Below are 27,077 nucleotides of genomic sequence, written 5' to 3' on the forward strand. Positions count from 1 at the left end.
AACTCACAAGATAACATTTGGGTAAGTTGGGGCCAGCGTCCCTGTTACCGCCCCCCTCCTTAATGTGGTTTACCGAGCTATGATAATGTCTGTTTCTGCACAGATGGGAGCTCTGTTCTTGGCCTGCTGTGCCGCTGCGTGCATCAACCAGATGTTTCATAATAGTGTGGGGATTCTACTCAACACCTTACACATTCACCTGTTCTGGAAGCCCTGGTGACCTTTATATGCCGGAGGTCAGCCTTATAACACCTCAACCCTGTCTTTTCTTAACCCTTTCAAGATCAGATGAACCGGGGTGGTCTTTGATCTAGGCTCTTTCACAATTAACCACACTTCGCATCACGGACTTATGATATTAGTCACATTTCTTTTTCTGACAGACATGACAGGTATCTTTTCGAGAAGCGTAATGGTTAATGATGTATTCGGGCTAACACTGAGATGCCCTGGTCAGAGGAGAGCAAAAAGGCTAAAGTCCTCAAGAAATACTATAAGACTATACTAAGAATTTAGGAAGCCACCACCATTTTGGAAATTAGAATGAATGAGTAAAGGACACATATGAAATGTGCTTCTTGGAAGCATTATACTTGCTTGAACTAGACAGACCAGCTCTTTGTACCGGGAAACATCCTTTACAACGCAACTTTTACCAAGCAGTGCCTTTACGACGCAACTTTTACAACGCAAACCATTACAACGCATTGGGAATAGATTTAATTTACTATCCAACACCTTCCCTACTATCCACGGGGACTGGAGTTGGAATAGTAAATTAAACTATTCACTATCCAGCGCCCCACAGCACTATGGGCTGTAAAGGTATTCGTTGTAAATACCGCGTTGTAAAGGCATGCGATGTAAAAGCATGCGTTGTAATGTCATACATCCCTTTGTACCATGAGCAGTGTCTAGAAACCGGCATGCACCATGCATCATCTTATAAAATTAAATGGTGACCCTTGGAAGCAAAGCATACACATTTTGAGACATTACTACAGGTCAAGTCTTCCGGTATGGTTTCCTACCCAACCAGCATTAGCCATACAGAGTCTTTCATATACTTTGAAAGTCTGTTTTCTACTTCTGTAGCCTGTAACTAGCTAGTGTTTAGTTTTAAGTACTGAGTTGAATAGACCATAAAACAGGAAAGATGGTTCGAGTGTTAAGCTGAACATATGTTTGTTGATAAGATGTATTTGTGAGATTATTGCTTATTGAGTTTTCAAAGTCAGTTAATTGGGTCTGAGCTTCCTGCTCAAGGAAAAGTGCATCCTGGGAAAAGAAGAAAGAAGGAACATGTAAGCAACAGATGAAGCAACAAGGGGTGGCCCACAAGCTTAACTGGCTTGCTTGGTAGAGTGCTGAGCCTGCTTTTCGGATGCTGGTAGTCACTGATTGTAACCAAGCACCATGTGAAATCATACGTATTAATGCCCAAAGGTTTTTACAGAAACCTGCGGCAGGCGCTGCTGAATGTGCGAATTGCTGAATATCAAGGCAGTCTAATCTGGAATCCACCTGATGCATCACCCGCCACCGTACCCTCCTGAACATGCCTGCTTTCTCCCTTTCTCACTGCTTTTCCATAAACCTCTTCCTCCTTCTTTTTCCCTTCTACCTTTCTGTCTCTTGCTCTTTGTTAAAGTCTGATGAATGAAAGATAAATTTTGGTCTCAGAATATGAATGCTGGTGGGCCTAACCTGCAGCCACCAGCTAAAATTAAGCAATGGTTCCAGAGACACCAGAGAAGGTGATGGAAAGCTGGCAGATACGCTGAACCATCTTACCGGTGTCTAAGATGAAATTTAAGCGAAGAGTGGGGAGCTCTAACAGGAATTTTTAGCAGTATCCAAAGCCTCTATGTGAGGGTGCACTCGGAGCTGGGGCTTCGGTTTTAGAAGAGGTGCAGAATAGTTGGCCGGAGTTGGGCAGTAGTAAGGGTGCCATGGGACTGCAAGTCTCACTAATGTTACAAGAAGATGTGGTCAACTTGGGCAACCTAAACATTAGAAGGAACAGACTGCACCACAGGTCCTGCTTGGGCCATGAGACTGAAAAGTAAAAGAAGCCCTTCTGGAATAGAATCAGTGTTATTGCTTAGAGTGGAAAAGCAGCTTGCTGAAAATATTAATCACGAAAGGAGCTGGACAAAAAAGGAAAGAACACTACAACACAGAGAGCATTGAATGAGTAATGGAAAGGCCTTAATCCACACTCGCCAGGTGTTCAAAATTAAATGAAATTCAAGCTGTGGAGCAACGAAAGATAAATAACTGTATCCTCCAGAGAGGAAGCTGGATTGCTGGAAGTGAACACCATGTGATGGACTTTCAGTGGAAGATGCCTTTGTAGATACATAGGACTCGATTCTTATGCGGGTTGGAAAGCTTTCAGACCGAATCGGCTTGGAAATGGTTTCCGACCCACTCGGATCGGGAGAGTCCGACCGAAGGAGTACGATGCATCCGGATGCTTCCCAATACAATTTGGTTGGACTTCCATTGACTTCAATGGGAGCATATGTTCCTAACCGCATCATAATTGGACCCTCGGTTGGGAAGACGCGTTCCCGATCCGATTTGGCAGGAGCAAATGCCTTCCTAACCGCATCAGAATCAGGTCCTAGGTGGGAATGCTTTCCTAACCGCATCAGAATCAGGCCCTTAGTGTATGAAATTGGGGTGTTGGTTTATTGGGGTGTGAGCCGTGGTCAAGCAGTGACCACAATCCTTGTCAGGGTGAGGCACAAGCCAACCCTAAAAGATCCTGTGCTGTACCCTATGGAAGCTTTGCTCAGAGCATGCAGGCTTAACTTGGAGGCAGTGTGCAAAATAATTGTGCAATACGTCACAGTATTAAAGAGAAAAACACCACACAAAAAGAATCCTACATGAACTTAGAAATATAGAGTGATTTTTAATAAATAAAAGAAGACCAAAGTGAGAAACATACAATCAGTAGAACCGAAGATATGCAATTTTAAAGATTTTTTGTGAAAATAGAGCTGAAAAGCACCAACTGCGGGGATTTGGTTGCACCGGACCAGGGCAAAGTCACAAGTTCAAGCCAACCACGAAGGATTCCAGGCCGGCGACAGGGACCCTATTAGGACCACTGAACAAAGTAACTTAAATCCTGGTTCGAAGATGCGTTGCACAGTCAGGGCAATGTGCTGGTTCCGAGGAGCTGTGAGGCTTTGATGTGGAGTCTGTCATTATCATCGAGAAATCATTGACAAGGGATAAGAAGACATGTGCTGAGGATGCGTCGCACAGTGGCTGTTCCGAAGAGGTTGTGGACTGCGACAGCGATGCGAAGCTTTGCAACAGGTTATATCCTCACAGCAACAGAAATTCATTGGTTCTGCTCTGGGATGCAATATGTTGCAGAGGAGATGCATGGGTTCCTCTGGATCCACAGAGGCTGGCAGAGGACCGTAGGCCCATTTCCAAGGGTCCAGGACTGGGATGGCACCACTTGGTGAAATGTTTGAAATAATAGTTACTCAGGAGGTGGACAATCTCACCTGGAGTACCTCAAAAGTCGTGAATATACTTCTGACACAGATATGTAAACATGATGGAGAGCATTATTAGACTGATGTTTCGAAGGCTAAAAGTGCCACAATTGTGAATTGTCACAATGTCATATATTGTGAGAAGTGATTAAATCACTATTGTAGGGCATGAAACTGAAAATCAACTGGGAAAGGGGACTTTGTCCCTAAGCTTTTCAAAACAGAAGCTCACACCTCACTTGCAGGACTCTGTATAACAATCCTTTGAAAGTGGCCTCTACGGGAGAGGAAGACTCGTGCAGTGACAGTAGCGATTTCAAAACTTGGAAAGATAACTGCACAAGTTGCCGACCTATTTGGCTACCACATGTGGACCTAAACATTATTGTTGTCAGATAGAGTTCAGATCATGGTCACATCTCTGATTTGCTGGCCCCATACAAAGACTAATGACGTATACACGGGCCGTGCAGTGTGCAAGCGAACACAACACAAAGAATTCCTTCTCTTACCGGATGCAAACAAAGTTTGGACGCCGGGTTGGATGAGTTGAAACAACAATCAAATTCGCCAGGTTTTGATCCTATATCTGGTCAAACTGAAAAATAAATGCAACCGTAACATATTATGTGGTAGACGTATTTTTCAGATGCTACTCAAAACAGCATTTCAAGTTATGGTGACTGAATTGGGCAGTATTTTCACATACAAAAAATAGGTTTGCATACTGGTCAATAGAAGTGCTGTGAAAAAGGTCACAGCACTTGACTTGACCTTTATACTGTTCATTCTCTTAAAAAGATTAGACTTAAATAAGAAAATCATTGTCAAATCCAATAGCTCTGGCGTATCATTCTAAATAACTCTTTGTTGATTGGTAAATTTGTGTGTAGCTTTGTATATGAATGAGTAGGTGAATGTAAGCGTAGCTCAGTGGGTTGATAAATGAATGCATGAGTGCAAGTATGAGGGACCAATGGCATGTGTGATACACATCTAACTGCGTAGAGTGAGGGATGAAAGAGAACAATGAAAAGATACTTTCAGTTAGAAGTGTGACCTAATGCCTTTTTCAGTGTTCCAGTGGGAAAAGTCCATGTTTGACTTTTATTATAGTGGGTGCCGGTGCAACGTAAATCCGTTTACAAATATCTGTTTAATTATGTGTCATGAAAATAATGCTGCAGATAGAAGCAACAACCTTCTGATTTGATCCAGAAGATGAACATTGTCAATAAATTTCAGCGAATATTTGGATGGATGAAAAACATGGGCACAATGTATAAAGTGGTGGATAAGAGGAACCACTTCACTTAGATAACATAAATGATTAAATGCCCACATTTACTAAAGCTTGCTCATGAGCTCATGCAGCACAGTGCAATGAAGCACTTCATATGCGAGCCGGGAGGGCGGAACTAATGAACGTTGACTCTGCGGAATTCCACAGAGTTACATAAAAACTCCCGAAGATAATGCAGAGTTCCGCCAACGGGTGGAAATAGGCACAAACGGCCACATGCATCAATCTAGGATTTTGCATTTCCTAAATAGCGAAAATTAAGGAATCGCTATTTAGGAAATGCAAAATCCTATGCATCAAGAAATCCTAAAAGTTTTTAGGATTTCTTAATTTTCGGAAATTGCGATTCCTTAATTGCGAATCGCAATTAAGGAATGGCATTACATTGATTCCTATGGGCCTAGAGGCCCATAGGAATCAATGCCGTTTTGCATTTTTTTTTTTGCACTCGCAACTTGTTGATGCATTACAAGGGTGCAGAGGGGGGTCCAAAGGACCCCCCCGGCACCCCTGAAATGTATTTTAAAGTGCATGTTTCACACACACATGTCCTAAGGACATGTGTGTCTGTAACATGCAAGTTTAAAAAATGCATTTTTTTGCTTTTTTAAAATTTTTCGCAAATTAACACGAGGGTCAACCTCGTGTTAATTTGCACTTCCTATTTCAAAATTCGCAATTTTTAAAAAAATGATGCATTGCATTTAAGGAATCGCACAAATACGATTCCTTAATTGCATTCGCATTTTTAAGAAACGCAAAAAATAGCGAATTTTGACACTCTGTTTCATGCATACCAAAAACGTATTTAGGAAGTGCAAACGGCCGAATTTACCGATTCGCACCGTTTGCACTTCCTAAATAGGTTGATGCATGTGGGGGATTGTGCTGCTTGCGCTGTGAATTAACACCGGAAGCGCATTCCTTGCTGAAAAATCGGTGCAAATATCACCACGTGTGTGCCAGAGGGAGCAGCTACTCGCGGTAATTTTGCTGCTGCTGAAGATTTTCTACTCAAGCAGCAGCCTTCCGACCTGACTGTGAATGGGTGCAACCGCTTAAGTAAGAAAAATCTCACTGGATGTCTTCCTAGCGACCAGAAATAGTGCTGTCTGGACACTAAATCTCGCTCGACAACTTACCATCTGGAGCTGTACGCAAGTAACAATTCCTCCACTTGGTGATTGAGGGAATATGGCCAGAAGTCTGTGTTACAAGAGTAACACGGAGTCTGCAAAATTCCACCAATTCTGTAGGTGGAGCAGAATATTCCGGCAACCCTAATTTACAGTGGTAAGCAAAGTACCTTGCTTTGCGTCCTGCGAGCACATGCATTGTACTTTTGTAAATGTCAACCATAGTCTGGAGGTCGGTCTCCATTGATAAAAAACTGCTACTACAGTTATTCAGGTTTTCTTTTCCAGTTTGGGAATACGAGTCAGGCGTTCATTCAATGTTTCCTGCTGCATTGACATCTACCAAGGCACACGCTGAGTTTAACTGTGATCATTACAAAAGCTTTCCACTTTGGAAGAATGTGAAGATCCCCTGATGCTTGATATTCAAAAACACAGCACATTGATGCCAGAAAATAGAATAGTGTTGACATATGAAACAATCCAACGTGAGCAAGGCAGAATTATTGCACCTAAGATGTTGGTGCCCTTCTGGGTGCACATGCGCAGGTGGAGATGGACTCTGCGACAGTTCTGGGTCCTGCCGATGTGGAACCCTGTTTCAATCAATGTCATATATAAAGGCTCACTAAATTCAAAACAGGTGATGTCCCTGCAATCAAGTCACGGGCTGATTTAGTCAAATAAGAAAACTAGTGGATGGATAAAAATACTGCAGCTATCATGCTTTTGATAATACAAAAAATACTTATGGGAATTTGAATGTACAGTAAAAGCAGTTGTGCAAGTTGAGTTGGTGTAAACCTTCCCCGTCAAGAAAATATGCTGCCTGAAATGGGTATAGTCGTTATAGTGGTGTCTCCAGAGGAGGGCTGGATGAGGCCAGTGCCCCAGCTGTATTTATCTTAGCCCGCTCTTATGCCCCAGCAAGGCAACTTCTGAATGTGCCAGTAGCCCACAAAGAAAAAACAGACTCCGCACCTTGCTACACATAATCTGTTAAACTATCTTCTCTTTCAAAGCAGTGTTGTTGGCTTGAAATGTCGAAATCTCACTTTGAATGTATGTGTGTGTAAATATCTATATCAAAATATACACACACATATATATATATATTTATATATATATTCACTGAAAAAAACATAGGTTTCACACATGTTAAAGTTAGCTGGACATTTCACTCATACAAAACGATTGAAATTCCCCCGTTATAGTTAGTTCAGCTAACTATAACTTGCGCGCCCGCAATGCACTGCTGATGACGTCACATATTACATCACTCATGACATGGTCAGTGACATCACTCATGACATCACTGAGCACAACCCCCCACACAGTTTTTTTTTAATTAAAACAAAGAAGCCCCGGGGGTGGCAGTCCCCGGGGCTGCGCAGGGCACCGTGAGCCCCCCCACATACTTCATAATGAAGCCCCGGTTGGTGGTGGTCCCCGGGGCTCGGGGGCCTTAGAGGCCCCCCATCATACATATGCAAGCCCCAGGGGGTGGCGGTCCCCGGGGCTGCGGGGGGCCTGTGTGCCCCCCTGCTATTATACTTACTTTGCTCTGGGGGTGGCGGTCCCCGGGGCAGTGTGGGGGTATTGGGCCCCCCACACTTTTTTTTTCTAAAGCCCCCCTGATTTGGTCCCCCCGGGGGCTAATTTAAAAAAAAGCAGACCAGGTTTTTTTTTTGTGGTTTTTTTACGGGGTACGCGTACCTACGCGTATCCCACGGTTTAAAAAAAATGCATGTTTTTCCCATTTCTTTTGGTGCTTTCTTGTGCCTCGGTTAAATATATATATATATATTCACTGAAAAAACCATAGGTTATAGACCATATATAGTTAGGAATTAGCATTTAGAAAACCTTATTTTACTCACACAAAACCATTGAAATTCCATATATAGTTAGTTGCACTAACTATATATCGCGCACCCGCAATCCACTGCTGATGATGTCACATATTACATCATTCATGACATGGTCAGTGACATCACTGATGACATCACTGATGACAACATCCAGTGATTATGTGTTTCTGTAAAGTTTAAATATGTTTTACATATTGAAGAATGAGTGGATGTATAAGTGTCTGAATGAAGGTTTTAGTAGGTGCGTGATTGACTGTATGAGTGAGTGATTAAATGCGTCTTACTGAATGCACGGGTTAGTGACTAAACTGTCTGAAAGTGTGCATCAGTATGTCTGTTGTTGTGCAAGCTGCTGCATGTGTTGATCAGTAGCTATATAAGTAGCTATATGGGTTATTGATTGGTTGCACAAGTATTTGTATGGGAGACTGAGTGTGTGTATGGCTGGCTGGGAGGTGTGTGACTCTGTGCAGATCAATGTGTACTTGTATCAGTGATTCTATAAGAGAGTAAAGTAAGTATGTGTTAGTATATGTTTCAAAAATGTAAGGTGTTCTGTGTTTAACTGTATAGATGAGAAAATGGAAGTGTGATTGATTCTTTTCAGGACTGACTAGGTGTGTGAGTAACTCCATGGATGAGTGGCAGAGTGTGAGTGTCTGTATAGGTGTATGAGTGCATATGATAATGTTGTAAAGATGAGTGATTGTATGTATGAATGATTGTATGAGTGAATGTGTGTGTAGACATAGGAATCAGTGAGTGCGTATGTAGTAACTAGTATTGGTGTGTCAATGGTTTCAAAAATTATACTCTCTATTTAACACTGGGTGTAACGGAGGTTATATTAGAGTGTGAGGAGATGCATTGTATTATCACATGAATGATATCATCAGTGATGTGATCATTGATGTCAAGTGAGATGTCATCAGTGATGTCATTTGAGATGTCATCAGTGATGTCATCAGTGATGTCACTGACCATGTCATGAATGATGTAATATGTGACATCATCAGCAGTGGATTGCGGGTGCGCGATATATAGTTAGTGCAACTAACTATATATGGAATTTCAATGGTTTTGTGTGAGTAAAATAAGGTTTTCTAAATGCTAATTCCTAACTATATATTGTCTATAACCTATGGTTTTTTCAGTGAATTTTCAAGGTTTTGTAAATGCTAATTCCTAACTATATATGGTCTATAACCTATGGTTTTTTCAGTGAATTTCATTGGTTTTTTAACAGCTAATATCTGTAGCTGTAAAATGTATTCTTCTTTAAATCCAAAAATATATTTTATATGTTTATTAATAATTTTTTTTTAAAATATTTTTTTTTCTTCGTTCCCGCTTCGCGAATCGGGAAGCTTCCCGTTAGCTGACCTTGATGCCGCGAAATAGACCGCGAGCCGGTAAACATTTCTTTACCGCAACTGCCACGTTAGAAAACAACATCGTGACGCCTCCCGTCCGCATGACGTTTCGCGTTGTCGCGTGATACGTCATATGACGTGCTACGTTAGCGAACTGGTACGCTTACCGAGTCGCAAAGCACAGGTTTCTGGAAGCAAACCTGGAGGCCCTGCAAAGCGCTTAACGCAAACACAGCAGGTCATGTGACTTGGTAATAACACTTTTCATTGGTTCATTTCGCTTTTGGTTTCCTAATGATGTAAGACTAGGTCATATAATCTAAAATGAACACTTTTCATTGGTTGAGAACTATTGTTTTTCCCAAATGATGAAAACCCCTCCTTCTTTCCTCACTCTGACTTTCATCTTTGTGAGAGAAAGACCCTTTGTTACCAGTGAGCAATGGCTTCTTTAGTAGCTTCAGCTGGTGCTTCCCCACCACCTCCACCACATCCAAGGAAGAGTGGACCACCTGCTCAAGTTATAATTCAGCAAGAAGAGGAAGAAGAAGAACAGGACGACGAGCACGAAGAGAGGCACTTTTTGCCTGAGGAGCCCAGGACGTCTCACCGGAAAGAAAACTTCATTTGGCAATTTTTTAAAATTCCCAATGGTCAGAAAAAAGTAAATGCAAGATACGTAACTTGCCTTATATGTCAAGATAGACTGTCCAGAGGGACCGACAAAAAATACAGTTTCGGAAACTACACAATGCATCGCCATATGACTAGGTGGCATCCTAACAACTACAGTGCTGCACAGTTTCGTAACGACCTAGATAATCTCCCTATTATGGCCAGAAGATCTGTTGTACCGGAAGTAACGGGACCAGAGGGCAGGGAGATGGTGCCAAATATTCAAACGAGATTTCATGAAGTAAAACACGTCTGCGTACATTGCAATGGATTCATTTGCTACGGAGAAAGAAGCATCACTCTGATCAACAGAGCTATTGACTATCATATGCAAGTTTGTACGAAACGCCCCAAATAATAAATACTTTTTTTTTGTTTTGTTGCTCCTGTTGAGCCCTTTACAATGAATCGTTTTCATTGCCCCCTGCAAGAAAAACCCAAAAAAATATAAAACTGTTCAGAAAAATTCAAAAAAAAGTAAAAAAATGTTCAGAAAAATAATAAAAAAATATAAAACAACAAAAACAATAAAAGTTCTCTACCTCCCCGTTATTAAAAAATTGGTACAATATTTGGAACTGTGCCAACCTCTATTTCTCGTAGTTCGCTTCCCAGTTCGCTCGCCGGTACGCGAACCGGAAGTGAACCAAAAATTAAAAAAAAAAACAAAAACAGTAAGTATAAGGGAAGGAAACAGACACTTATGTTAAAAGAAAGACAGCTATAGGGGAGTAAACTAGAGATACTATTACCCGTAATCCACTGCTGATGATGTCACATATTACATCATTCATGACATGCTCAGTGACATCATCAGCAGAGGATTGCGGGTTTTTTGGCAACGTGCCTTATCCACGGTTTAATAACGCTGCCTTTTGCTTTATATAAGTTTTCAAATTGTATGAAATATATACCAATAGGTCGTTATGAACCTTTAGGTAGTGCTTTTCTTCATGAGGTCTGGTCGCTTCCATACACATACAGATGTTTCAAAGATGATCAAGAAGTTCATCTGAATGGAGAGGAATGCACTGAGACGCCAGATCATTCACTAATGTGTAGGCACATACAGTTACACGGTTCATGCAACAAACACCGACCAAATATGGCTTGCGTGTTGCAAGGCACGCCAGTTCCTGCTATCATCCCCACGTTCAAGTTGTTGGAAAATGGTAGTTATTTGATGCTCAATAATGAAGATTGTTCTGGGTTAATTAAAAGTATTCCTTTTATCGTAACAGTAAGTGAACGGGTTATTTGCTGCAGAAATGTTCTATTTCCTCCCACACATGAACATAGGGAGTTTTCAATCTGGCCACAAATACCAACCTTGGGAGCACATTTCAACGGCATGGCAAGAATAAGAGCTCTTTTGTCTCAGAGAGAGGTGGCCTTGAGTTCGGCCCGTGAAACTTTCGTGCTTCACATAGCGAACACCCGTACAGAGGTGCAGACCCTTTTAAATACTGATTCGCCTTTGCATTTCAGCGACATGGTTCGGACTATCTTTGACGCGTCCTCCACAAAGGCCCTGGCGCACTTTTTTAAAGTTGTTACCAGTGGTCTCGTGACTTCATTTGAGAAAATCTTTGGAGTCATCCCTGCTTTCTTTCATTCTATTTTTTCCACTCTGCTTCGTGGATTCCCATTTTTACTTGCATTACCAGCGGACGCTCTTGTGCTTTTTTACATTTTTAAATATGGATGTCCCTCCTGTGCAAGCTCCCGCCCTGCAGCTGCTGACACTGTTCCGCAATCGCATGCTAGAATATTATGGCACAATGCCGTTGGCGATATTAAGCATGGCACATGGATTATCTTTTCGATTCTCCTACTTCACCTGTGTCCAGCCTGTATTTCACTGCGTGACCTGTGATTTCGATTGGGCCATTGATTTGTGTCTCTGCGGACCGGTTTCTCCTGACGTCGACTTTAATCAGCTGATGACTCCTATCATTACTCACGAGTTGGTTTGTCCTGGCGAAAGGATTATGGCTGTGGCATTGATGCATGGACTAATTGGTCCCTGGAATTTACTGGCGGCAACACAGTCTTTCTTGGAACAGAGCTTTCTTGAAAACCCACCGAGCTGTCCTCTGATGGTGATAGAGGATCCGGTGCTGGGAGAGCACGTATGTTCTTTTCCGCTTTTAAATTGGATGGCTGAACTCTTTTCGGATGAAGACGGTGACTTCCTATTGGAGGCTGTTGCAGCTTATTTTGCATACACAGTTATGTCATAGACCTTTTTCATGTTTGATATGCTGAGTACTAGCATTTCATTGACAATTCATTGACTTATTTGTCAAGTTTTTATTATTTAGCTTGCCTATTGGCTTAAGACTCGATAAAGTACTTGGCTGTTTTATTTTTCTTTAGCATTAAATTTTCCTAGTTTTTAATGTTTTACCTTGCGGACCGTCCACATATAAAGTTGCAATCTGCTCTCATGAGATGGCACTTCTATTATCTTATTCAGTTCGTTTCCGGATCATGGGGAGGTGTCATCTAGGTCCTGGATATCTTTACACCGTGTTAAGTTAGCATGGGCTCATTACCGGTTTAAACGCCATTTTTCCTTTTTTGCAACTTCTGCACACGACACTTAGTTGTTGCTTTAGCTTTCAACCTAGTAGTTCATCGTGGTTTACATGAGAATAATATGTTATTGCTCTACTATCTGCTTTGCTTGTTAAACTATATCTGTACAGCGAGTGCTGAAGTTTCAAGAACAACACGATACAGAATTGTTATGAGGTCTGATCTCCACGACTTCATACTCATAACATAAGTGCAGCTTCTGCCAATTCTGGGCATGAGGCGGGTTTTATATTGCTTTGCCGAACACACATACACAACAGTTGATGCGGTTCACATGAAGAGAGAGCTGGTGTATGCTGATGTGATTCCTTCAAATCTAAGACACTAAAGTATGGGCACGCCCTAAACCAACACAAACAGACCTTCTTAGCAAATAATATAATATGTGTATTAGGGAGGGTGAGATATAAGCAGCCGCGGGCCGTGGAGGGAGTTACGGTGGGGCAGGGAGGCGGGGAGGGGGAGGGGCAGGGTGGAGCCCTCTCCACCCTGCCCCTCCCCCTCCCCGCCTCCCTGCCCCACCGTAACTCCCTCCACGGCCTGTGGCTGCTTATAAGTGTTGCTAACTCTTATTCATTTACAGCATGTTAACATACTGTCACCATTCGCTTTTTATGTACTAGTAACTATGCTGGTAATTTTGCTACTGATAATATGTGTACTTGTATTATCTAAGATACTACGCCTGAGAAGACGGCATTAGTAAATAAACATTTCAAATACACATGTGTTCTTCTTAACTCCATGTTCTGGTTTCTAAGAAATATATAACGACCGACTGTTCATGAGTTCCACGTATCCTGAGGTACTATAAGTTCATATTCTGGATTGTCTAAACATTGAGAGTTTGTTATATCCAATGTGACACTGTACCTAGCTTGCTAAGGGGTTTTTGATTACTAAGGTGACTTTTGGGACACCCTAATTCGCCGAGGTTCCAATCCTCTGTCCACAGTTCTGTGTGAGAACAGAAATCCTGCGACAGGGGCACCCCCGACCCTTGCTGGAGCTTCATCACACTTGCGATACAACTCCAGCAATGCGCCACCTTTACGGCACAGATACATCACGCATCTGTGCTGTTTTTGCCCCATGATGCGCCGCATTGTAAATGCAGCACACCATAGGTGACGGAACAGCGGCACAGAATGACTAACACATCCCTGGTGATGCGCCAGTCATCATAAATCTATCCCTATGCTTCTTATCTTGTTAGAGATGAACCGCCATATGTATCATCAAAGTTTTTTGCATTTCCTAAATAGCGAACTTTAAGGAATAAATAGCGATTCTTTACCATTCCTAGTTTGCGATGAGCTATTTGCTAATTACAAATTACCCATTCATTTCCTTCATTTCCATAGGGCGGTAGGACTCACTTTTAGCTCGAACGGCTGAATGGATTTCCACGAAACTTGGCAAAATTGTAGGGACTGGTAGCCCGATGTGCCTTTGCTATGTCTCAAGATATATGCTCCAGTGGTTTTTACGAAAATTAACTTTGAAAAATATATATTGGGCTACATTGTATTGTATTGTATTGTGATTTGTAAAGCGCGATTGCTGCCCAAATGGGCGTCCAAGCGCTGGAGCATGGATAGCCGAGCTGAGGGTGGCGGAGACTGAGATTTAAGTGGGCCTGGCAAACAGAAAGGTTTTCAATTGTTTGCGGAATGAGAGTAGGTTAGGGTTGGACCGGATTTGTAGTGGGAGTGAGTTCCACATTTTAGCGGTCTTTAAGGAAAACATCCTTCCTCCGGTCCTGGCTCTCCGTACTCTTGGGACTACGGCCAGAAAGGCCTCCGTGGACCGAAGGGGTCTATTAGGGTGGTATTGAGTGACCAGTTTGTTAATGATCGCTGGACCTGACTTCCAGAAAGCTCGGTGGGCAATACATAGTGCCTTGAAAGCCACTCTCTGTCTCACTGGGAGCCAGTGTAGGCTGCTCAGTGCGGGTTTAGCAGACTGTGTCCTTGGAATCTGTAGCAGGGCGCGGGCTGCGCAGTTCTGGACCACCTGTAGCTTTCGCATGGACGTCTCAGGGGCACCCACATACAGGGCGTTGTTTGAATCCAGCCGGGACTGAATCAGGCCCTGAACTGCCACTTGTTTGGCTTCCATTGGGAGGAGGGGGAGGACTTTCCTTAGAGTTCTGAGTAAGCTAAAACAGATGGCGGATAGTTTTGTAGCCTGGGTGGAGAAGGAGAGGTTTTTGTCCAGCCATACTCCTAAGCTTTTTACACTTTCTTTGGGAGTGGGAGGGGTGCCCAGACACCCAGGCCACATGGAGGGAAGTGACGTGGGTGATGCGGGACCTAAGAGCATGAGCTCGGTTTTGTCTCCATTAAGTTTCAAAGAGGAGCATGTCATCCACTTTTTAATGTCCTCTAGACAGTTCGTCAGACTTCCTGAGGTGTGACCGGCGCCTTCCTGAGTCATTGAAACCACTAGCTGGGTATCGTCAGCATATGATACGATTTTTATACCCGAGGGTTCGACGAGTCCAGCCAGTGGTTGCATATAGACATTGAAGAGCGCGGGGCTTAGTGAAGAGCCCTGCGGTACTCCACAGTTCAGGGGTTTTCTGGCTGATATTGTGTCCCCGTCAAAGATCTGGAAGGATCTATTGTGCAAGAATGAATCAAGCCATCTTAGAGCATCGCCTCCGACACCGATGTTGCGCAGACGGTTCAGCAAGGTGGCATGGCTGACCGTGTCGAAGGCTGCGCTTAGATCAAGGAGGATCACTGCCACTGATCCTCCCTGGTCTAGTATCCTTCGGGACTCTTCGGTGACTGTCAGCAAGGCGGTTTCAGTACCGTGTTTGGGTCTGAATCCTGTCTGGGATGGGTCAAGGAGTGCATGGCTTTCCAGAAACTGTGTCAGTTGGGTATTTATGTACTTCTCCAGTACCTTGCTTACCCAGGGAAGTAGTGAGATTGGGCGGTAGCTGGAGTGATCTTCTGGGTTGAGGGTGGGCTTTTTCAGCAGAGCCCGTACCATAGCTCTCTTCCATCCATTGGGTACATTGGCCTATATATATGTTGGAGCCCAAATGTAGCCCAATGTAGCCCAATGAAGCCCAATGAAGCCCAATGTAGCCCAATGTAGCCCAAATATGGCCACCAGAGACAAAAAAAACAAATGTAGCCCAAATATCAGCCAGATGTAGCCCAACTATAGCCCAGTGACAGAATGACCAATCAGCTTCGCAAACCTCCGTTACGCGAAGCGGAGCGCTGTTACAGTACAGATATATATCTTTTTTTGAACGTTAATTTCTCAAAATCCACTGGAGCACATATATTGAGACCTAGCAAAGGCACATCGGGCTACCAGTCCCTAATATTTTACCAAGTTTCGTGCAAATCCATTCAGCCGTTCGATTATTATTATTATTATTTTTTTTTGCCCCGCGGGGCCCTTTTAAAACCTCCACATCAAACCTAGGGGGTCAGCGAGGATCTACTATGCCCCCTTATGGTCATTTGCCCCTTCGCTTTGGCCTCCTCTTGTCTCTCGATCCTACCGAGAGACAAGATGGCGGCCGCTACGGACTGTTTGGAATGTTTACAGACGCCGGAGAACCAATCAGCTTCGCTTCACAAAGCTCCGTTGCGCGAAAAGTACGCGTACTGGAGCGCTGCCCGGTCCGCTGTTACAGATATATATCTTTTTTTAAACGTTAATTTCTCAAAATCCACTGTAGCACATATATTGAGACCTACAAAAGGCACATCGGGCTACCAGTCCCTACAATTTTGCCAAGTTTCGTGCAAATCCATTCAGCCGTTCGGGCTAAAAGTGAGGCCAACCGCCCTATGGAAAACTCAATGTTAAAAACACGTTTTGGGACCCCCCTTTTTTCTCAACCCCCCCTGGACGAACCCCCCCCCCCAATTTTCAGGGGCTGCTCAGAAACAAAATGTGCCATTTTCCTGAAAATTTCAGCCAATTCCGTCCACAAACGCCAAAGTTATTAGACATAGAATTTTCAAAAATACCATAGAGAAAAAATCCTAACTATATATACCTACTGGCGACCGCCAGTAGGTAATATATATATATATATATATATATCTATATATACACACACACGTGCGCACACAAAATCAGGTTGAAACATTTTAAGCGTGTGTGTGTGTGTGTGTATAGGTGGCACTTCCAGTTTTATCTGTGGCCCAATGTGGCCCAATGTGTGTGCTCCCCCACCGAGAGGGGAGCCACTTTCTGGCAAGTGGGGTGCAATGTAGTAGCCATTGTTCCCGTTAATGTCCAGCTTTTGGTCTGAGTCATCAGAAGAGCCCCGGTTCAGGGCTTTTTGGAGTGGGGGAAGGAAGCGACCTCTTCCAACCTTGAGAGCCAGCAACACAGATATAGACATGAATCCACCTCCTCAGACCTCTTGTTCCCTCGGTTTCTGTCTTGTAAACTTCCCAACTCCAGCGAATATGCATAACTGAGCAGGCACAAGTGTTCCTTTACACAGAACATGCACCTCTGCGATTGAAAACTATTAGGAAACAGTCATCAGATCCCCACCTCAAAAAGGAAAGGGATGAAGAACCTATTAAGAAACAGCAATAGTTCTCAGCGGGGACTGTTCTAATGCACATTCAATATCAATCAAAGCACATTACATGAACACGTTTTAGTAAAAAGTCCAACATTCCAGAGTTTATTTTTCCTGCCCGAGAAACATTAGTAGTTAAAAGGAGTATGGCTTTCCTATTAAAGACCATTTGTTAACATGAGTGGATTGTGCTTTTGTTGTATAAGCTATAATAATGGTTTCTCGGGGTCCTGTGATAGTGCACTTAGAGTACACTACACTTCCCATGATACTCTACTAAATATACAGTAGCTGTTCCAAGAATGCACTTGGGATATCTGTAGCATTATGTAAGCATGCACTGCTCTTGCTACACTAGTGGTAGGTTTGTAAGTGAGTGCAGCCAAGAGCACAGGGCTTGATGAAAGGGGAGCCGAGGTGGCAAGTGTGTTTCATCTTTTTGTACATTAGAACTGTTAATTGAATAGTCTAATATCAGTGATGTTTAGAACCCTCTCCCCATGCCAATGCCAATGGAGTTGAATTTACAACTCACACTGTTACTACAGACCCCTGTATGATGTGGTATACCCCCACCCACTTTCACGTCCAAACCGTACTTCACAAAAGCTGGGGTCCCTCAAGGTTCTATCATCTCACCCCTGCTTTTAACATTTACATGAAGTCATTACCAGCACTGATCGGTCAGTTTCACCTCACATGCTATAACTGTGCAGATGACACACAAATAATCCTTAAACTGGGAAGCCCAAAAGAAATTAAAAACTCACACATTTTCAGTTGCCTCAGAGGTGTGGATTATTGGATAACATGGAGCCATGTCAAATTGAATGCTTCCAAAATGGAAATACTCACTATCCTTTGGATATAACAAGCTCATATGTCCACAGCTGAAATTAATTTCCTTCCTCCCAATTCTAATTCACCACTAATCCTCTTTGGGCTCTGGAGTAGCGTGCTATTTGCCTAAAAGAGGATTTGACGCCTCGTCAGGTGTAGTAAGCGCTATATAAATACAATTACAACACTATACAATATTAGCTCGGCCCTTATGCGGGACAGATAACTAAAAATTCTGTCTGGTGCTGTTTCACTTGAAAGATGCGAGAGGGTGAGCAAGCTTGGGTGCTGGTTGAAAGACTAGTAAGTACTCCTCTGTGACACTCACGCTAGTAACTCACGCTACCAGCATCTTACAACTCGCATCTTTCATGCTCCATCATATGAAAGCACAGGATGGGGTGTTAGCATGCACCACTAGGTGTGCACAGGGTAGTCAGAGACAGCAATGGGCTCTTTGTGCTGTGGCCAAATCTGCAGCAATAGAGACCTGGCAAGTCAAGAATATGCACAAATGGGTATTGTTGGGGCACACCTGTCAACTTTTCGAAATCAAATGAGGTAAAAGATTGAAGGTGACATAGACCTCACAGCTGAATTGGTTATTAACTGGTGGTAGGAATGTTGAAACAGGGATGCATTACAAAGAAGAAAGGGCCAGTAGCCTCGAACAGAAGTGCATATGATTTACAGACCATTTTGCAGAAGGTTAAGAGAGTCACTCACAAAGAATTTTCGGCTTCGGTGTGTAAAGAGTCATCGATGAGACTTACGTCATGCATTAGATCCAATAGGGAAAGCTCTTGGCTTACTGGAGCGTTTGTTGTGCTTGCTCAGTATAATACCTGGAATTCGGTCGCGACAGCCAGATGCAGAGAAGCAACAACGGCTGCCTCAAACCCTCAACATCTGTAAACCACCGCATCCAGGTATTAACATGGGGGCATATTAGCAAGAACCTCGTTAAAATTATTGCAGTTTTAGCGGCAGGAAACTGCTGCTAAAACGACGATAATGGGCTTGCTAATATGCGTTATAGAATTCCAATAGAAGCCCAGGTTAGATCCCTGGGCTTCTATTGGAATTCTATAACGCATATTAGCAAGCCCATTCTCGCCGTTTTAGCGGCAGTTTCCTGCCGCTAAAACGGCGATAATTTTAACGAGGTTCTTGCTAATGTGCCCCCAGATTCGTTGTGGTAAGAAGTAGGCAGGCCTGTTAATTCAGTGGAAGACCATCGCATGCAGCAAGTGTTGTGCCTTTGACCTGATAAATTCGGCATTTATTTTAAGAGACAGTTAAAAAACAGCTATGGGATTCATTGATAATTAGAAAACAAACAATACAGCATTCTTTTGAAACAGCCAGTGTTGCAGCACCAATTCAGTAAAGCTCCTCACTTTCTGGCTGAAAAATAGTGGTTTGGCATCCACGTAATTGGTAGCTTGTGGGCAGAATCAGAGCTTTAAAAACAGCCTTAACACGAGATGTGATGTTGTTACTGGTAGATCTAGAAGGAGTGCAATTTGTCAGCTTTCTCTGTGAACTTAAAAGTGGTACCTGGCGAACAATGTGACACTCATGAATCAAAGTCATGGTTAACTGTTCGTAAAAGTAGGACGGAAAGTGAAAAGTCAAAGCCATGTTACAGTGAAAGTCTGCATTATCTGATTCCTCCAAACTGCATTTAAATGAGAATCTATAATTTTGGTACTGCCTATGACTTTATTCTGTAATCTGACCAGAGTGCTTAGCAAGATAGCGACACCACTCATGCGAAACAATCCCCGTTTCCTATATGCTTCTTTTTCAGTGTCTTTTTGCCCACTGTTCTGCACGCAGTGGGTTGTGGGGTTAGGGAGGAAAGGGAAACCTCCAAAACTCTGAAAGGCATTTTCACAAAGAACTGGAGCAGTGCTGCAAGCAATTTAGCAGTGCCATGCTGCATCATTTTAAAACACAGGGATGCGGTGTAGTCACAAGGATGCAGTGTATTCACAAGAATACCGCGCATCCCTGTGTTTTCCCTTGCACTGGTTCTTTTAAAAACGCTGCCTAGAACCAACGCAGATACCCTTGCGCCATGGTGCAAGGGTGCCTGCATTGCAGGGATGAATGAAGCCCCTTCCTGCACAGAAACAATCATTAAAGATGATTTGGTCTTTCTATGTGTGAATGCAGCACACAGAAAAAGCAAAAACGAGAAGAAATAAAAGTATTTCTCCTTTTTGTGCCAATCTAGCGGCTGCTTTTAAGTGGCATTTTTGGTGCTTACTCAGATTTACAGATCCTTGTAAATAGGGAAGCAGCGTCAAAAAGCAATGGGTGTCATGGTGACACACACACAGCAACACCCATTGCACGTCCCTTTAACGCAGATACCTGCATGAAAAGGGTACAATATTTACAAAGTGACGTTAAGCCATGCAAAGTGGAGCAGGGCATTGCGCCACCAGAGTGTCCTAAAAAGTGACTGTCGGGTGACCAATGCCCTTGTAAATATGAAATTAAGTGCTTTCAGTCCTATGAGAAGATATTTTGAGGATTTTGAACTTTGTGACTCAAATGAACATTCCGAGTCTCAGGCCTCAACCATAGCCTAGTTTTCTCCCCTCTCACTTGCAGCTTCCCTCTCCTCCTCAGACCACAAGCTCTTCACACCAGATCTCTGCAGTGAACTACAAAACAAATGTACTGTGGGTTGTAAGTGCTACTTGCGGGTGTCAAAACCAGGGGCGTGTGACGCACAAATGGCGGGTGTGCAAAAGGTCTCTCCTGGCTGTCGTCCATCACTTGATAGAAGATATTACGTCAGCTTCATCTGACCAAAGCACTTGTTCTAAGGTTGCAGCTGTGGTCTACGTGACTGGTCAATAATCAGGTGACTGTGGACTTTGAAATCCTTCTCTACTATAAGGAGAGGGTCATTTGGGAGACTGACTCTAACTCACAAACATTGAGTAAACTATCTGGTGGCTTCAGAACTTGGTGCTCACAGGAGGCACCCACAGTGCGGCACAGCAGTCAAATGTAGGCCTACTCACCTCAAAAACTTCAGACAACAGAACCCAAACTCAATATCTAGGGCCTGAAGACTAGTGTAAAGACATTTTTTTGCTCAGACCTCCAAAGCATATACCAAAAATTAAAATATGTGACAGACAAAGGTTAATACAATGAATTATAATAATGTTCTCATTTGAGGTGACCTTTGATGCCAGATACCAGGCACTTCAGCAGCCCTAGGCCTAGAGTGTGCAGTCATGTTCAGCCACGCCTTAAAGAAGATGCTAACTGAGGAACCGATATTCCAGAAAACCATCAGGCAATGCAGTCTCTGTGTGCACACACAGGATGCAGTCAATGCATACAGAGAATGCCACCACACTCTTCCACATGTTAAGGTCTGATTCACAAAGGGCCTCCGCACTTGTGGTGGAGGCACCGCAGTCGTGTGGGAGTCTCTGCACTCGAGGCACAATCTCCACAATCTGACTTCTCATTGCCAATATTCCACCCGGACTGAGGAAACTCTGCCAGAGTGCAGTGTCCCTTTGTGAATCAGGCTTGTTGTGAGCAATCAATGTTCCCTTTAAGGGGCAGCTAGCTGCAGGAAAAATAGGTGTTGAGAATGCGACAGAGAGCTGCAGAACTAACATGGCCCCCTTCCTGGGGCACCTGATCCAAATATGCCTCATTTTTGGGAGGACACTGACCCACACTAAGGGCATTCACATCTGACAAGCCAAAGACCCTCAAACTCTGCAGCTAGACATGACAAGACACATTTTCAGATAAGGATCAGCATTTTGGAGGGTCTTGAGAGAGTGGCATATATGCTAATTGACAGTGGCGTAACAATGTCACGTGGTACCTGATGCGGAAAGTTTCTTGTCACCCCCGGCATGTCAAAATGGCGCAAATATATGCTTAAAATACATATTTTTGCCATTCTGTCACCCACCTCAGTGTTTTCTTGTCACTCCAGGCTTGACAAAATGGCAAAAATATGTGTTTAAAACACATATTTTTGCCATTTTGTCACCCACCTCAGTGATGACACCCGGGGCAGCTCGCACACACCACATCCCCCTTCCTACGCCACTGCTAACAGATCAAAATGTCCACAGAAAGGCATGACTACTTTGAACTTAGCCACCAACTTGTTGACTTTGCAGAGGGTTATACTGCCTGACTATCTGTCTTACGAAAAATTAGTTTTAAAGTTTCTTCTTTTAACTCAAATGTTTGAGATACCAGGTCAATCTTTACCTAATCAATCATTGTCCTTTGGCCTACTTAAATGCAAGGTACTACCACTGTGTATATTGGATTTTATGTATATGTTTTTATTCTGACTTTTATTGTCTCATCTTATTAGACACTTTTAAAAGAGAACAATATTTTCTATTAAAACATTTAAGATATAAATATGTCATTATTCTCTGTAGTTCTCCGCTCTTTCAAGACTGGGTGAAAGCAATGAAGAGACTGGATGTATGTAGGGTGATTTGAAAGACGAATGACCTCAGAGGGTATTATAAGTCTGATAGGGAGCCCTGTCCTTTGGTATGTAGGCCCCCTCTCTTTGCATTTTAAGCTTCATAAAGTACAGACAGATTTCAAGGTAATCCTGCATTTGTCAGGCTGAAAAATAATTACATTTGTAGGCCCTTAATACAAGTGGTCCGGTTAATTGCAATATATGCAGTAACTTCTTTGATCAAGCGTGTTGCAATAAGGAGCTTTCTGGCCATTGGCCATCCAGTAGAATGGATCCATGTGACGCGTTTCAATGGTCCCAAAGCCCTGAGAGCTCCCATATGCATGCAAACCAAGAAACCTGCAGTCCTCCCTGTGATCTGCCTTCCAGAATGTCCCTGCCCATCAGTGTCTTATGTGTGTATCAATGTTGATGATAATGCCAATACATGCTGATTACCAGAGGAAGTATAACAGCCAAAAACATCTCCGAGGGGCAAGTAAAATGGGTCCAGTGGCTACAAAAGATGCCCCGGTGGAGTCTGCACTGTAGCATTGATTCCCTCCTAGTAGATGCTCCCAAACCGGTCCTGAGGAAAGCACCTGGGAAGGCCCGGGTGCCCTCTCCATGAAAGGACGCCATGGCTCTGATTGTCGCTGAGAGGTAGTTGAAGCCTCGCCTTGGACTCTCTGGAGCTGAATCTTCAGATGGCTCGTGTCTACAAAGACCCGGGGCCACCACCGAGGGAGGGAAGAGATGTGTGTTTTACGGATAAGAACTGTATCCATTGGAGCTTACAGTAATCAACATGCTGAGCAGGGACGTAAGGATTTGTAGGAGAGAATAGATGGGAGCTTATGTTAATGGTGCCCTCTGTTAAGGGTGATACAGCGATAGGCTAGAAGACTGGACAAAGTTGTGATGTATGTCGGAACTCGCATTATGTGTAGACGCAGGACGTATTATGGATGTGCTGCTAAATTCCAATACACAATGAAAACTTTCAATAGGAAGTATTTATCTCACCCCAAACATATTTCACCTTGGGGTATTGGTATTTACCATAAGAGGTAAATACTTGGCACCCATCCAACTCGCTCGTGATCCTGCCCGAGTATTAACCGCGTGCGTGCGGCGGCTTTTTTCGCGCTGTGCGGCGTTTTTCTAAAAGCCGCGTTACAAGACGAGCTGAGCTCGTCATGGGCATGCGAGCGGCGCAACTCATGGCGAGCTCAGCTTAAAGGTATGTCATTTTTATTGTAACAGATAGACAAAGGTCACTGTTAGTGGTGTAGAGCATGGACTCTGTCATGGGTGGTCTAGTGATGAGCGGGAGCTTGCATCTGTGTCTGGCTCCCTGTCTTATGCAAGTCTGTCCTTCCCTTGCCTAGAATACTGCCTTTTTCCCTCCTAGCACTCGTGTGTTCTGACTCAGCATATGACCCTCTAATGCATGCGTTTTGTTCCCTCAGTGTCGCCCTAATAACAGCTCCAGATCCGACAATGTGGGGACGCCCAGCTCATCCATTTTCGGCGTGGGACCGCTTTACTTTCAAGGTACTGTAGAAAATGTTATTCAACTGAAAACAAATAGTGCATAGTGACACCTAGAAGCCGTACTGTCAGCAACAGAGACTGTGTATGTATGATTAAGACTCAGTTTCTATTTGTAATCTATTTTTTGGTTTGCTAATAAACGTTGTCACTGCTTGTCGACTCTACACTGAACATCCCAGACAATTAGCAAAAGTAGTTTATTTTCAATATGTCAAGTTTCGTGAGGAATGTTCCAAAGGGTGACAGTATAATAGTGGGGTAGGGGGAGGACAGACACGTTGTGATTCCCAGTCAGGCTCCAGTAGGAATTATTGTCTGGGCACAAAAAGAAAACTTCTGTTGCAGCCACTATAACATGATAAGGGGCTCAGCCCTTGGGTCATGGAAAAAAAGTTGGCCATAACAGAGCAGCGGCAGCATCCCTTGACCCCCAGGATGACGTGGGTGGTTTGACAAAGAGGCCATTTCTGCCCCTAATGTTCTAATCATGTGTTTATATAGCTAGGTCCTTTGAACCCTGGTCTGGACTTAACCCAGAATTTCTCTCTCAGGGTCTGAGGTCCCTGGTTAGGGTCTACAGACCCATTGTGGACCCAGAAACACAGCAGACATCATTTAAGGTCCGCATACCCCTCCAAAACATATAACAATCAAAATTGTGCAGCTTTATGGTGAGTTGGGTGATGGTGTTTTTGCCACAGGCCAGCCGTTGACACTGCGTGACAAATTATTTCAGTGCGGGAATGCTAATGCATTTCCGCTAGCGTGACCCCTGATGAGTGGCACTTGACAGGGGTTCTGGTGTTCATGTGCCACAATGTCTCTTTGTTAGCTGAAGAGAGTGTCAGGATCAAAGTTACTATACTTGCCTTGTGAAGAGAATGTCTGACGCAAGCGCATGGAAGTCCCACACAGATCTTTCAGTACTGATAAAGACACAACCCTGGCCTCATAAGCCTGCCGTACATGGCGGCCACCCCGACAGATGACGTGCAGTTGCTCCACTCACAAAGGTAGCCCTGGACGCCACCCTGTACTGACCATGGCCAAAGGCTAATCAACCTCACACCCCACTCTTTCCCAACACGACAGAGGACGGGATGAGATCTGCAAGCCCCACTCACCACACCCCGCCATGTGGGTGGGGTGGAAAGGCAAGAGGCTGCTCTGCAGCAGGGAGCTGTAAGCTGAAGCCTGTATAGTGCATTGACATGGGTCTGACATCACAGGGGCACACATGCGATATACACTGCAAAGGTCAAGGCTTTCATCTTCTTGCTTGAGTGCTGATTTCAAGAGCTTCGAATGGGAGGGAGCTGTGTGGCTGCCTATGCGGCTGAGAAGGAGCTGAAGTGACCTAATGCAAACAGCTGTGGTTAAGAAAAGGAAAACGCTCTCAGATGTGTGTGCGCGCATGTGAGAGAGTTTGTGAGTGAGTGTTATGTGTGTGTGTGCGCATCTGTGTGTGTCTTTGTGAGTGTGAGTTTGTAGCTACCTGGGAGGACTCTTTTAGGTTTTATGACTGCTACTGTGGTCAGTTACTCGGCAGCTTAGGGTTCTTCAGCCCATCCCGAAATGTGCCCCATCCCATTCTCATGGACATCTATGCTTCTGATTTCCTAACACTTGAGATGGTCCTGGCTTCTGACCGATGGGTGGCCCTGTACTAGGTGTCCAACTGCTCAGTGATTGTGTGTAGCTCATTGAAACACCTGAGCCACGTCCCACCAGGAGGTGAGGAAAGACCCAGGCATCGTTGATCCTAGTTGAATTCCCTTCTAGGTCCCCTTTGAAAATTGATGGAGAATCATTGGACTTAAGGGGCCCTTCTGCAGAGGCTTTACTCTCTTCCCAGCCATTCACACTCATTAATAATCATACTGTGAGATGTCACTCTGGGCACCACCCCTCCAGTTGTTTCTCAACCAGCCGTGAGCTATGTCACTGGGGCCTTTGATCTCCAGTTGTTTCCCATGCCTGTATAAGTGCTCTCTGCTGGTTCAAGGGAGGGAGCTTGCACTGAGGTGGTCCCGGCATCCCAGGGAGGCCCTTTGGTTTGGCCTTCAGTCTTCTATTTTGGCTTGCTGTGAGGGTCCAGTTCCATGACTCCAGCACTGTGGACTTCATGACCCTCGTTTCATCTTGCTAGCCTATTGACAAGTGAAAGTCACACATATCATGTAAGAAGCCTACTCACAGTGGCATTTCTGTTTTACATAGCTCTAATTTGGCTAAAAAAACAAGGAATGACTCTCAAAGCCGCATTTTTCTTCTACAACTCAATACTTTAAAGCGGATTTACCAGACTCTGTTTATGTGAGAGTGGGTGAAAGAGTGAGTGTATTTTAAAGGGGATTTAACAGGCTCTGTGTATGTGAGAGTGCGTGAATTGAGTGAGTGTGTGTGTGTGTTATTTGTCGGTGTTTCACAGCAACTGCAGACACAGCAGATGTATTAGAACTATAGCATTTTCCCTCCAGGGTATATCTCCTCCAGCACATGCATCAGAGTGGCTTTCGAGTTGCAACTGGTGCATGGTCCAGATACCATTTGTTGCCTGTTCAGAAATCGCCAGGCAGTCCTTGTTCCATCTGAGGGTAATGTTGATCAGTACAGGAATGACCTTCTCCATGCAACCAACGATTTTCTAGCACTCATAAACATGAATTATGAATTCTCTTAAGGACACAGAGGTGAAGAACGTGTATTCTCTCTGCCGGTTTAATAAACAGCAGCAGTATTAAAACGGTAATAAACCAATCGTTTCAAAATAAAGAATTACAATATCACTGGTTCTTTGAGAAAACAACTATAAATACCATGAAATATGGCTAGTCATCAGCCTCATCCCAAGTAACAGTGTAACACCACCTCTTCTTGCTGCAAGGAACCCATCTTAATTCGACATATCAAGGAGTTTACTCTTGCCTGTGATCTGCAACTGAGCCCAAAAAGGTAAATCACTTATCTAGAACAAAGAGAATTTACAGTAAGTATTGGGAGGGATCACAATAGCACACTGAGTGCACAATAAAAGGTACAGTTTCATCACATATCCTCAATGACGTCATCATCATTTGGGATAATGTTTGCCTGTGCCCTTAATTGAATTAAAAATTATTGTTTACGAATGCACGAACA

General features: G+C 43.7%; 1 protein-coding gene across 1 annotated transcript in view; it reads left to right on the forward strand.

The window, feature by feature from the left end:
• The window catches only part of LOC144823831 (uromodulin-like), a 226,874-nt gene that overhangs the window by 170,343 nt on the left and 29,454 nt on the right, over nucleotides 1-27,077 (forward strand). The window contains exon 7 of the mRNA XM_078682692.1: nucleotides 23,852-23,936. Coding sequence (XP_078538818.1) covers nucleotides 23,852-23,936 — 85 coding nt within the window. The remainder of the gene's footprint in view (nucleotides 1-23,851; nucleotides 23,937-27,077) is intronic.

The sequence above is a fragment of the Lissotriton helveticus genome, chromosome 3_1 (genome assembly GCF_964261635.1).
Source record: "Lissotriton helveticus chromosome 3_1, aLisHel1.1, whole genome shotgun sequence".
In the NCBI taxonomy this organism is placed as follows: domain Eukaryota; kingdom Metazoa; phylum Chordata; class Amphibia; order Caudata; family Salamandridae; genus Lissotriton; species Lissotriton helveticus.